At 42.8% G+C, this 13,121-nt stretch overlaps 1 protein-coding gene across 15 annotated transcripts in view; it reads right to left on the reverse strand.

Moving 5' to 3' along the window:
* ctnnd1 (catenin delta 1) overlaps nt 1–13,121 on the reverse strand; it is a 76,658-nt gene that overhangs the window by 26,614 nt on the left and 36,923 nt on the right. For 6 of the 15 annotated variants that reach the window (XM_062967151.1, XM_062967153.1, XM_062967150.1 and 3 more), the window contains exons 2-6: nt 10,694–10,810; nt 8,331–8,640; nt 6,171–6,242; nt 5,080–5,238; nt 1,929–2,461 (exon numbers count right to left, since the gene is read on the reverse strand). In XM_062967151.1, the coding sequence (XP_062823221.1) occupies nt 1,929–2,461; nt 5,080–5,238; nt 6,171–6,242; nt 8,331–8,525 (959 nt within the window). In that variant the 5' untranslated portion in view covers nt 8,526–8,640; nt 10,694–10,810. The remainder of the gene's footprint in view (nt 1–1,928; nt 2,462–5,079; nt 5,239–6,170; nt 6,243–8,330; nt 8,641–10,693; nt 10,811–13,121) is intronic. The other 9 variants (XM_062967155.1, XM_062967157.1, XM_062967156.1 and 6 more) reach the window with 6 other exon arrangements.

A 13,121-nucleotide genomic window follows, 5' to 3' on the forward strand; every position in this document is an offset into this window, starting at 1 on the left:
AAATGTACCATTTTATTTTTAAATCAATTCAGTGATTTTATGGACCTGCTATGGCTTGTCAATTTTAGCACCAGAAATATATTTTGATATCTGTTGGTCTAGTATTATTGTGCTTTTAAGTTGATTGTGTGAAATGAATTCTAAAGATTTCATATGTCTGTCAAGGTTCTCCAGTTTAAGTATAAGAGATATATTTCTGATATATGCTCGCTGAAGTATCAGTACTCACATCCTTTAATGCTGGTCATGCTTGCTGGTATGTCCTGTACTTGTTAAATTTGCTGTGGCCATTGGTTTGATGAAAATGCAAACTGACTTGACTAGAAGCTCAGACCTTAGCACTGGGCAAAGGGGAGACCGGGAGCACAAATTGGCATGAAGACAGACTGAGACCACAGAAGAGGGAGGGAAGTGATTCCAAATAAATAGCCACTGTCCAGTCCTATTTTACTAGAAGTGTTGACCACATCCTCTTTCACTTGAATGCTTAGGAAAAATGATCAAGTTCACATCTCTACGGCTGATAAATAATCACACACACATCATTCAAGCTAGAAAGTGTGCAGGGAGGTTGCCTTTTTAAAATAAAAATCAAACGAATTTCATGTTCCCAGAATCTTACCACAGCCACAGATTGTGACATATTTACAGTCCATTATTTTGTCAATTAAGTTAGGTGATCTAGTTTAGATCTAGATGGAGAACTTGTGGTCCTCCAAATATTGGGAATTCTATTCCCTCCAAAGCCCCAACTAGGAACAGTCAATGGCAAAAAACGTGGAAGTTGTAATCCAAATATCTGGAGAGCTCAAAATGTCCCATCCCTAGTTTCCAAGGGAGGTAGGAGTCAAGTTTCCCTCCAGAGGATGTTGCACTGTAACTCCCAGCATTGTCTATGTTGGCTAGGACTGTTGGGACTTGCAGTTTAGCTACATATGTAAAGTTGCAGGTTCCCCACACTTGGTTAAGAATCTGGATCTGGAATTTAGCAGATGTGAGCATCCCAGTGCCACCTGCCTGAAGCAGAATTTATTGTTCCCGCACCCATGCCACCCGTGACCCTCATAGGCAGTAACCACTGCCAAACCAGGGCAGGATACCCTTCTACTACTGTAGCCAGTCTGGCTGCTCTAAACACCTTTAACAAGGGAAGAGAGAGAAAGGTACTCTGTCATGTCACTTCCGGGTACTTTAGGGCACATTTTGCATGCCAGCTGTGAAGAGAAAGATAGTATGATCTCAATCAGCACAGGTGAGGGATGTGTGTAAGGTTGCTTACTAAGCGTACAGATGAGGCAAGATCAGCAGTGGAACTTTCCATTCCAACATTAGCCTCAAGCATGAGCAAAAACACCAACAACCCCAGTTTCACATCCTGACACAGTACCATCTAACATACCCAACTACTCAGCTACATATGATTGGACACATAGGGTGGGGTACATAATCACTTTAAGGAAACCTTTCTGGAAAGAACATTTAGCAGGGTGACCAAAAACTAACATCCCCCCCTCCCCTAAGGTTCCTGTATTCCTGATATGGATCTGACTTATTCCCAAGAACAGCAAAGAATACGTGATACTACAGAATAAATACTTCACAGAGTTCAGGCTGCAGTGGGTTGGGTGGAAGTGGGACAAGTTGGAAGGGAACTAGTATTTATTTTGCTGACCAATTTTTCTCTCAAAAAGTGAAATTCAAAATTACATAAACAAAAAATCCTCTTGATTCTGCTCCTCCTTAAATCTCCAGAGTAGAATTCACATCGGACTTCTAGAATTTGATTTCTAGAATTGCGTCCTCAGCCAAAATTACAATGCCACATCAAAAAGTAGGAAGCAACCAATACTCGTCACCATTATATTTCTAAGGAAAGGGCATAAATGCACCAATGCATCCTTGGCTCTAATGGGCCACGCTGTTATTACCTGAGTCGCTGACGAGGATCAGAAGGAGTCCCGGTCCGTCTGGCTGTACCATAATCTGGCATTGTGCCATAATCCAGGTCATCATATCCCATGCTGCGCTGGTCATCCTCCATCCCGTAAGGCTCTGCGTGGAAGCGGTTCAAATCCATATTGCTTCCCCCTACCCGCACCTGCGGCTGAGGCCCGTAGACATCCTGCCGGCTGGGAGCCCGGTAGCCATCCATAGAAGGACGGTAGCGCTCATCAATGCGGGTCACACGAGACAGGCTCCCATAGTTGTGCTCACTGCCATGGTAGCTGTCCTCATACGGGCGGCCATAGCCATCGGGGTAGTGGTAGTTGCGTGGGAGGGTAGCTGTGCCAGGTTGGCTCATGTAGGCACCGGGGCCGCCGTTGGTGTTTTTCCTGAAGTTCCGATCTATGGTCTGGATGTAGCTGTTAGTAACTGGAGATCCATCCACAGGTAACCCGTCCAGACCAACTGGAACTTGCTGCACGGTGCGTGTTGTCATTGTCTTCACTACTTTTTTCACCTATAGAATATGTAACGAGAGCAATTAGTCATCCGGAAGGTCCTCACTTAGTAAGTCAAAGTGCTAAGCTTGGATCACTGTTCATTTCCTGCAGCTTAACCGGTCTATGACCACAATAAATACTTTTTTTGTAGTGTATTTCCCCATTCATTCCAGAAGGCAGTGCTCACTATGCTGTCCACTGCATACTTACAGAGTTTCAGAAACTCTCTTGTTCCTGGCCACCTAGTTACACAGTAGAGATGGTGATGGTGATGCCTTCCACATGGTCCTGAATTGCAATCCCCAGCAGCCCTCCCAAAAGGGAGGTATGGCTGGGAATTAAAAGTGTTACAACATTTGGAGGACTGCATGATCCCACCCCTGCGCTATAATATATACTGCAGTGCCATGCCTACACATCCCATGCACTGCCAAGATGCAGAATGATGTAACATAGAGATTGATTAAGCAATCAAGAATTGGAGGGGGGGGGGAATTGGTTGCAGAATCATATGCTCACTTCTCCTTATGCCAGAGGAACCCTCTCTCTTCCCAGCTCCCCAGTAGCCAAAGTCTCAGATATTCACTAAGATAGAACAATGGATTTCTAGAGCTGGAAGGGACCACAAAGACCATCTAGTCCAATTCCTTTGTCATTCAGAAATACACAACTAAAGCACTCCTGAAAAATAGCTATGCAACATCTGTTTAAGGACATCCAAAGACGAAGACTTCCTGACACTCAGAGACAATCTATTCCACTGCTGAACAACTCTTACAGTAATTTTTTTTTTATTTCTAATGTTTAAATAGAATTGCTTTTCCTGTAATTTGAAGCCATTGGCCTGTGTCCTGGAGAAGCAGGAAACAACCCTCATCTATGATTAACTCTAAAGAAGTTGATAACTTAAGTCCTCCTGATGCTGCTTGACTACAACTTCCATAAAACCTTGCTACCAAAAACCATGGCAAGGGATTACTAGAGATATAGTTAAACAACTTACAGAAGGTCACCCAGCACTCTATCTAAGGCAGGGGCCCCCAAATTAAGGCACATTGGCCAAATGCAGCCCTCCAAGGTCATTTACCAAGTCCCCACCTTAAACTTTAGACTTGGGGTTGCCCAAAGTCTGAAACAACTTGAAGGCAAACCACAACAACAACAATCCTAATTAACTTGACCATCTCATCAGCCAAAAGCAGGCCCACACTTCCCACTGAAATACTGGTATGTTTATGTTGATTAAAATCATGGGGTTGTTTTTTTCAAACTATAGTCGGCCCACCCAACAGTCTGAAGGACTGTGAACCAGCCCTCTGTTTAAAAGGTTTGAGGACCCCTGATCTAAGGTGTGGGGAAAACACGACTACAATCTGCTCTAACCCATCTACCAAGCCCAATTCAAAGTGCTGGTTTTGACCTATAAAGCCCTAAACGGTTCCAGCCCAATCTACTTGTCCAAACGTATCTCCTCCTATGAGCCAACAAGATCCCTGAGATCATCTGAAGAGGCCCTGCTCTCAGTCCCACCTGCCTCAGAGGCGCAGCTGGTGGGAACGAGGGATAGGGCCTTTTCGGTGGTGGCTCCCCGGCTGTGGAACACCCTCCCAAGCAAGATGCGTCAAATTCCAACCCTGTTGGGCTTCAGAAAAGCCCTAAAAACATGGCTGTGTGCCCAGGCTTTTAATAAATAAATGGTGAAAATGACACGGACTGAACTATGGACAAAGCATGAGGAAGAACGGATCTGATTTTATGTTTGAAATGTATATTTTTAATTCATAATGTATTTTAATAGTTTTAACTGTTTTATGTGCTGTTTTATATTGGTTTGTTTGGGCATCTAATTGTTGCCACTGTTGTAAGCCGCCCTGAGTCCCTTTGGGTGAGAAGGGCGGAATATAAATGTGAGAAATAAATAAATAAATAAATAAATCTCCCAAGCCCCTTAGCTCCTGCTCATTTAAAAATATATATTTTCCAGCAAAAGATTTTGCACAAGTAAAATGCCAAAAACCAATAAAAAGCACTTCAAAATGCATATTGTTCTGATCAGCTTTCTAACCCCATAGAAACCCCCAAGCAAAGTTGTAAGAAAATCACCTGAAGATCAGTAAAAACACAATTGGAAGCAATGTCATATCACATTTGTTTTCAAAATGGTGTACAGTCTGCTAAGGGGAGAGAGCGCAGGATGTGTGTAAAGACAGCCTCCACCCACAGAGCCCGTCTTTGCTCTCCCTGATGTCAAACAGAACTACTAACAGAAGAGCCGTTAGTAACGCTAAGGCCAGCCAGGCAGAATTCATTCTTCAGAAATTATTTGGAAGGGAAAGAGGCAGGAATTTGTGATGCTGCTGCCCGCTCTCTATTGGCAGATTAGTTGTCAGTGCTAGGACTGTACTGACCTTTGGGGCTGATAACAAATGGAACAAATCGTCATGTGGCAATAGCTTCAAATCACTGCCAGAGACAAAAATGTTAAGTGCCACTTGTCTGTGTTATCGGTCTTTATTTTTGCTACCAGAGGTTCTTTACCAATGCCCACAACCCTCATCTCTTCCCTATCCTGTCTCCATGGGACAGGCATGCTCGAGAATGCATTAAATGTTTTAACCCCATTCTAGTCCCTCACTGTGGTCTCTGTTCGACGAGTTGTCCCATCGTCGGAGGTTTCAACTGAAACAACTGACATGGCACCCTCTGGGTCCTCCTCCATGGTGTAAGTCTCCTCCACAATCTGCCCTGGGTCCTGCATCCTGGGAATGGTGCTGTAGATAAGGTGACTGTGGTCCTAGAAAATGGAAGTAGGAGCAGCACATCAGCCTCAATCTGACCAGTCAATGCTAAAAGGGCTTACTCCCCAGCAGGCAGCTTAAAAAAGTGGGTGACAACTCTCAGGATCTCCAAACCAGTATTGGCCCCTGGCCATGCTGGCTGGGGGATTTTGGGAGTTGTAATCTAAAGAAGTGTAGATTTTTCCATACTTTGCTCCAGCACCACTTGCAAAATTATCTCAATCCCTAACACTAGTAATAAGAAAAAACCTTCCCTCTTTGCCCTTAGGTAGGTTTTTTTTTATTCTCTAAAGCTACACCGTTTACATGAAAACTATGGTTCCAGCGCATTGGTCAAAGCATTCAAATTCAAGTTGTAATTCACATCAGAGGTATGAATCCAACATGATCTTATGGACCAGGATGCAAATACTAGGTGACATTAAGTCTAAAATACTGGAAGTTTGAGGAACTCCCCTCTCTCACAACATCTTGCACTTCTACAGTCACCCACAATTCCTTTCCTTCAAATGTACATCTCTGATAAGAAAGAACTAGGAGACCTTGTATACCTCTAGATGTTTTAGATTCCAACTCCATAAGCACTGGTCATTGGCAATGTTGAGAGATACGGTTAAAGCATCTGGAGGAAACACTTTTGTCTAGTTCTGATGGGTTCTGTAGATGCTATTAGACTACAAGTCCCAACACTCCAAACAGCACAGCCAGTGGTGAGGAATGCTGTGAGTTCATATGCAACAACATTTCAAGGGTCACATGGCTCCATTCCTATTATAATGACTTCTCAGAACAGGTCACAACATCAGCAGAATAATCCAATCAACCACACTTGGATTATATCAATTCAAACAAGAATTAGCAGCACCACCACCACTTAAGAAAGCTAAAGTTCCTGGCTAAAGGGGAGCCTTTTGTCTCTTCCTTTTACCTGTGGTCCGTTGAGTTTCAGTTCTGAGAATTTCTGCCTTTCCAAGTCAGCATTGCCCAAAAAACGGCCGTTCTGCAAGAAACAACAGGTTAAAGCTCAAGAATCCACTGTTGGTTGCTCAACTAGTCAAAACATCCCACCACGAGCAAGAGCACAGGGATCATAGAAATGGTTGGTTCATTATACACTTGAGAAGCTAGGCACAGAGTTTGTCCAGAACCATAGTGAACATACCAAGGTGGTATGGTACATAATGGCTGCCAGGTGTACACAGCTCCTATGAGTTTTGTACTGCTCTGACCTTCTTAAAAAGCATATACAGGTTCTCCTAAGGACCCTCCAAAGCCTAGTAGGAACAAAATGGCACATTCCAGAAATGACTCAGAGATCCTATGCAACCCTACAGCACCAAGGCACATTAGCTTCTCACTACAATAGTTGATTTAAGCTCAGAGGAGGGCATCCAAAGACACAATCCAGAGAATGAAGGAAATGTCCACTTCACAGTTCTAGGGTGAGACATCTGAGCAGATATATTACCACGCAAACTAAAAAGCAGGGATGAGCAGCTGCAGAGGATCACTTAGTCCAGGGCAATAATTTAATGCCCCAGAAAGCATCTGGTGGCTACACAGATAGGCTAAGAACCAGAAACAGACCCCAACCCCCAGTGCATTCCTTGTTGGCCTCCAGGAGAGATAATTCGCCCTTTCACAGGGGCAGAAAAGAAACAGTCCTGGAAATCTGGAGACATCCAGAGCGGCAAAAATGTGTGACCCCAAGTCAGAACTTTGCCCATCCTTGGTTAAAAGGAACTAAATGCAGAGTCTTTGCAGTGAAGCACTTAAATGTATTGACATTTCCATGTCTATTTGGATGCATTCTTCCTTCACATGTCCTAGTTTCCATCTCTAGTGGATCAGGAATTCTGAATTCCTGATCTGAACAGACTCACACAATAGCATGCACATTCTACGTTTAAACTTAAAACAACTATTCTTACACTCTGATATTGCCTGTTTTCTTACCTGTATCTTTTACGCTAAAGAGTAAGAAAAGAAACAGGCAGCAGAAACCAAACAGAAAGGGAAAAGAAATATGAGCTTGTCCTAAAAGCTTACTAGAAGTCATCTGAGGTTCCGCCTACAGCTTACTGAGATATTTCCTTTGTCATACTTCATTCCTGTTTGCCTGCAGATTTAAAAGCTGGCAGCCACACTTGAGGACATTTTACTATCGAAGCCTAAGACAGGTATTACTGTTATGAACAAGGATGGCTTCATTTTATTGTCTGGCCTTCTCTTCAGTTTATTAGTTATTTTGTCTGCCTCATCTTTTTTAAAAGATCTTTTCTTGCCAAATAGATGACAAACCGCTTGAAGAAGGAGACTTCAATTGCTGTTTGAGCTAATACAGCAGTTTGTGTACGGAACTGGCAGACAGCAGCTTGAAAAAAAAATCAGGACCATTTTTTAAAATGCAGAATAATCTCCACACAGCAAAATACTCAAGCAGTGGCTTGCGATGGCTTAGCTCCATTTTCCTGCTGCACTCCCTTCACACAAAAATTAGCTTTGAGCTCTCAGGTGTACCGTAATAACACATTCAACAAGATCTCTAAATATATGTTGAGCAAGGAATTATAAAATTGCCCCAAACCAAGGATTATCATATATCCACTGAACCCTAAAAGCTACTGCAAGCTGCACTGCCACTAAGATGTGGTGGCTGCACAGGTTTCTATGGCAGAGTGCCATCGAGTGCCATAGCGCCATGCTATCTGAAAGCATAGAAAATCTTCTTTGTTTCTGGAGAAGAAGCCTGAGAAGCATTTCCTCTCCTCTTTGGGCATTATTGCTGAATTTCGATGGCTGTTGGAGCTGGATGTTGCCCATCCCAGTTCAAGCATGTGTTATTTAGCCTCTCGCAACAGTCTTAAACAAAACAGCTGCATTGGGCCAGTGAACGAATGGGCAGCCAAGAACACTTTGTCAAGCACTCAGATATTCAGTGTACAGAAAATAGGAGGTCCTTGGACTAAGCTGCTCCATATATTCATTTCTGACAGCAGCCATACAAGGCAGCGGCACTCCGGCGGGCACCATTTAATCGGAGGAAGACAAGTATCCGGCTTGCCCACCTCACCTGAGGCGTTTTTACCTGGTGCCGGCGGGTGAGGGTGCCGTTGGCCATGGTCTGGCTGGCATCCTGTGGGGAGACACGCACGCGCTCCAGCTGCGCAGAGACGTGGCGCCGCTCTTCCTCCAGCGCCCGTGTCAGCTTCTCAAACTGGGCCTCCTGCTCTTTGACGGAGGCCAGTATGCTGGCGGTCGACTCCACTTCCGAGTCATCCATGGTTGTGAAGGCCCCACGTGGGGGAGAAGTGGGCGCAAGGCAGGGAGACGCCACAGGGTTTGTGGGAAAGGACGTCACAAAGAAAGGTGTTGTTGAGGGGCAGAGGAACCCCTCACTTCATACACAATTTGGGAAGAAAGTGGGAGAGAGAGAGAAAGAGAGAGAGAGAGAGAGAAAGATCTTAGGTCAGGGAAAAGAAAGAGGTGTTTTTTAAACGTAAAGCCCAATTATACCTAATCCCCCAACCTCACCAAATCAACAGATCAGGGGAAAAAACAAGGCCACCAGCCTCTCAAAGCAACAACTGCAACATGCTAACTGATTTAAATACAGCAAGCAGTATGTTTAAGAAAGAAAAATCTTATTCACAAGGGTTCTCCTTCAACAACGGAAAAAGGGGTATGCTGAGCAAGGTATCAATAACTCTTCCAACAATGTGGTTTTTTGGTTTTTTTGGCAGGCTCTTCTCCACTTTGGGGGCAAACGCTGGGCAGAAGAGACCCATGGTATTCCCATCTACATGGTGAAATAATCTATTCCCTTAATTTTAAATACCAAGCATTTTATCACCCACCCACACTGGGGGCTCAAGCAATCATTTCATCTCAGGCATGCTAAGGACTTCTCTACTTCCTCTGAACTAAGGTTCTGAACAATTAATCTAATAATACCTATATTCAAATTATGTGGATGACCTTCTGGAATGAAAAATATTTTCGAATCCTACTATCTTATGTAAAAGAACACAAAAAACAGGAGATAGTAGCTACTGGATTCATTAAGAAATTTTCTAATTCTCACTGCCATTTTAGTATGTAATCGATGAGAGTGGGATTATCTGCCTTGAAGCAGCAGTTTGGACTACATCTCTAGCATAGAAATTCTTCTTGTAAGCAAGTCTGGTCAAAGTAACCTTTGTTGTAAGATACAGAACAATTACTGGTTAATCCTTATTTCACAATGTGTAGTACAGCAGACTTTATAGGAGGCTACCTCATCTTCAATGTATGCCATTTATGTGTCTAGCACAAACTGGCTGCACTTTCTAAATTCTCCTGAATCAGCACTTCCAAATCTGACTGGCCTGTCTAGAGCCGAGGCCTTGTCTCCTAAACACGAAGTTGAATGTCATCTTAGTTCATATGCACTTCCTGTCAGAGTGCAACACTCTCTACCTCTATAAGGACATGTTATTTGAGGATGAGAAGTTACTTGGGTCCACAAAAGCGGTGCTTGTATCAAGTAGCAAAGTGAAGTGCCTATCCAGGGAAAGAGAAAGGTGTGGTGTTTAACTAACCAAACATCTTATTTTAAACACAAACACATGTGGTTGGAAGCTACAACAACATGTTGTTATGTGCATACATTAAAGATTTGCCACATGAGGATGTTTATATTCTTCCCAGTAATACATATTTACAATTCACCACTGGTTTTTGATCTTATCTAGTTGGTCCAATATAGTCATTTTCTTGGCTGTGCATCTACTTATATGTGACTTTTATATTTATTTCATTTGTTCAATTTTACAGTTATATTTTTAAATTCTCATTATGTATTGCCCAGAGAAAGAAGCAATGCAGAAGTACATTAAGTGTATTTGGGAATTTAAAGTGGGATAGAGTAGCACTTGAATTTATTTTACAGTCCGACATATTCCTTATTTCTCTGCCTAGTAATCTTTCCTTCTTCGTTTTAAAATCAATCTAAAACCACAGGTGTTGGGCTATAAATCCCTGATGGGTTTGTCAGCAATCCTAATAAAGTGAATAAGATAGGCGAGGAGAGAAAGCAATTTTGCAATTCTCCTCATTAGATCTAGGGCTGATGCCAATGTACATTAATAACAAGGCATTAGCATTATGTTCAACAGAAGCATCTTGAGAAACAACCCCTTTATATTGAATTGATGGAACTGGTTTGTTTTAATAAAATCCCCACACATACACAAATATAAAAGTGGTGGATTTGAGGAAGCTAGAAACGGAGACCCATATTTGCATATCCCCCTCTCCCCTCTCCACTGTGCCTGGAATTCCTGTTCCCCTTACCACAGGAGGAATTCCAAACATGTTGAGATGGTTAGTCAAGAGGCAATAGAAACCACCACCCAGACTGACAGAGAACAACAGGACATTTAAAGACGGATTTTTCCGTATTATACACACCTGTGGAGGAAGAAGGCCGGTCTGAACTGATTGGCTAAGGCACAGCTTGGTCTAAGTGCAGAAAATCATGGGAGAAACAGCCCAGCCACCAACAGCAAGGAAGCAGGAGAGAAAAGGCTGCAGAAACAGCAGAGAGGAGATAAAAAAATACAAGTGTGAGTTTAAAAAGGCAGACAGCAAAGGGGGGCAAGTGAGGAAGGAATTATATTCAAAACAGTATTTGTTTTTTGAAAGACCATAGAATCTCCACTGTTTGTTCAGAAGGGGATGCAAGATTTAGTACAGTTTTGCAACACATCTACAAAACTCTAGTAAACTCATTAACCAGTAAGAGGTCATGGGAAGAGAGAAGGGAAATTCCAAAACAGAAACTCTACATACACACTCAAATTCAGCATGAATGCAAGACTAACCACCACACATATTTTGAAAGCCTTCACTTACTGGATGCCATTAGCTCTGTTACTGTTTGGTTTTCATTTATCGGCAAATCAATGCTGACCAAGAAACAGAGATGGAATTAGCTCTTCCTTCCCCTTCAGCAAAGACAAGGCAAGGCAAGGTCCCTTTCTCCCTTCACCTGCACTTTGATTTGTCCCGTTCTCTCCCATTCCTCTCAGTTGGAGAAAACTAAGCAATGCCGGCCCAAACCCTGGCACAATTTTGCCCAATTTTTGGGCTTGATGGAAATAAGAGTGCTGTCATGCAGCACTGGCTGCTTTGTGAGGCTGAGCCTCTTTTCCAAGAACAGGACTTGCTATTCTGTTTTCACAGAAAAGAATCTGAAAAATATTTCAAGGCTCTACAATACCTTTGTTGCTGGGTGCCTTCAAGTCATTTCTGATCTGTGCCACAAGATTTCCTTGGCATAATTTGTCCTGAGGGAGGTTACCTTGGCCCCCCATCTGAGGTTGAGAGGGCAACTTGCCCAAGATCACCCAATGAGTTTCCATGGATGAATAGACTTCAACTCTGCTCTTCAAAGTCACAGTCCCATACTCAAACCACTATACCATGCCAGCTCCCACAGGAACTTACCATATTTGAATCCATTGTTTTATTATTTTAGTGGATAGGTGTCATTCTGGAATTTTACAAGATTAGGCTTACAATGCAAGTGGGAAATGTACAATCTCCCCTCAAAAGTTCCTAATTCAGTAGGCCTTTCAAGTATTCACATTTCCCAGGTAGACGATAGAGTCAAGAGGGGTTGCTCCCTCTAGCACTTACATCCCACCCTAAGATAAAAACTTGCCAAAACATGCTGAAAGTTTTTTTTAAAATTTAGCGAAAGGAAAAACACAAAACCAAGACAGGAATGACGTGCTTGGACTAGTCAGGCCTCCAAGACAGATAGCGTCTCAACCCACTTTCCCACGGTGCTGGTGACACACCATCCCCTACAAGTGAAAGGCCATAGGCATAACCACTGGAGGAGAGGAAATATCTTTGAAGAACACAGAAATAACAAAGCAAGGGAAAGAAATCCAGCTGAATCCCATGACCATTATCTGGAACACGATGTCCCGTTCTGAAGTAATCCAACATACTCAACCCACAGCTTTCACTGAGGAGTCTTTCAGTTAGTAATCCCCACCTGAAAACACACATGTGCCAAGACCCACCCCAAGACTGAAAAGTTGGCTGGAGGAGACTTTAGGAGAGAGCTGTTGTGGGTTACTCTGAAGTCTCCAATACACGCAGAGTGTTTTTTTTCTCCTTGTTAGAGATTTGTTCCCTGAGTCACATTCTTCCAGAGGATGATCATGAAGAATGATTCCAACCTTGCCAGGTACAAATCCTAGAGACTCTTTTGTTCCACTAATTAGATGCCATGATTATGTAAGCAGGACAAAAGCACGAACACACACACAGCATACCTTCCTAGCGATCATCTGCTGATGCAAATTAAAAATACTGATAAGATGTCTATGGAACAACAATGGATCCTAGAGGTCACATGCACCCCTGCATGCATAGACACACATACGCACGCGCACACACAACATGTGGAGGGTTTTTTAGATCCCCAGAGACCTGCATGGTTTTTTAAAAAAAGAAAAACACCATGTATGGCTTCTTGCCAAATCTCTTCAGCAGACTGCTAAACGTGCTGGAGTCAATGAAACGTATTATAGTCAATGAAACTGAACAACAGGGTAATTAGTTAAATCCCCTTTTAGTTCATCAATAGTCCACATAGTATTAAAGTCAATTTATGTGCACCGATGCCTAGTTTACACATAAAAGTGGAAATAAATATAAGTTGGAATGATTTCAATATTGTTTTATGAAGAATTTTTAATTTCAACTAATTTTAAAGCCCCTTTCCCTCCCATTCCTCTCAGCTGAAAAAAAGTAGCAATACAGGCCCAAACATTGTCACATTTTTGCTCAATTTTTGGACTGGATGGAAATCAGAGAAATG

Source organism: Anolis carolinensis, chromosome 1 (assembly GCF_035594765.1).
Source record: "Anolis carolinensis isolate JA03-04 chromosome 1, rAnoCar3.1.pri, whole genome shotgun sequence".
Classification (NCBI taxonomy): domain Eukaryota; kingdom Metazoa; phylum Chordata; class Lepidosauria; order Squamata; family Dactyloidae; genus Anolis; species Anolis carolinensis.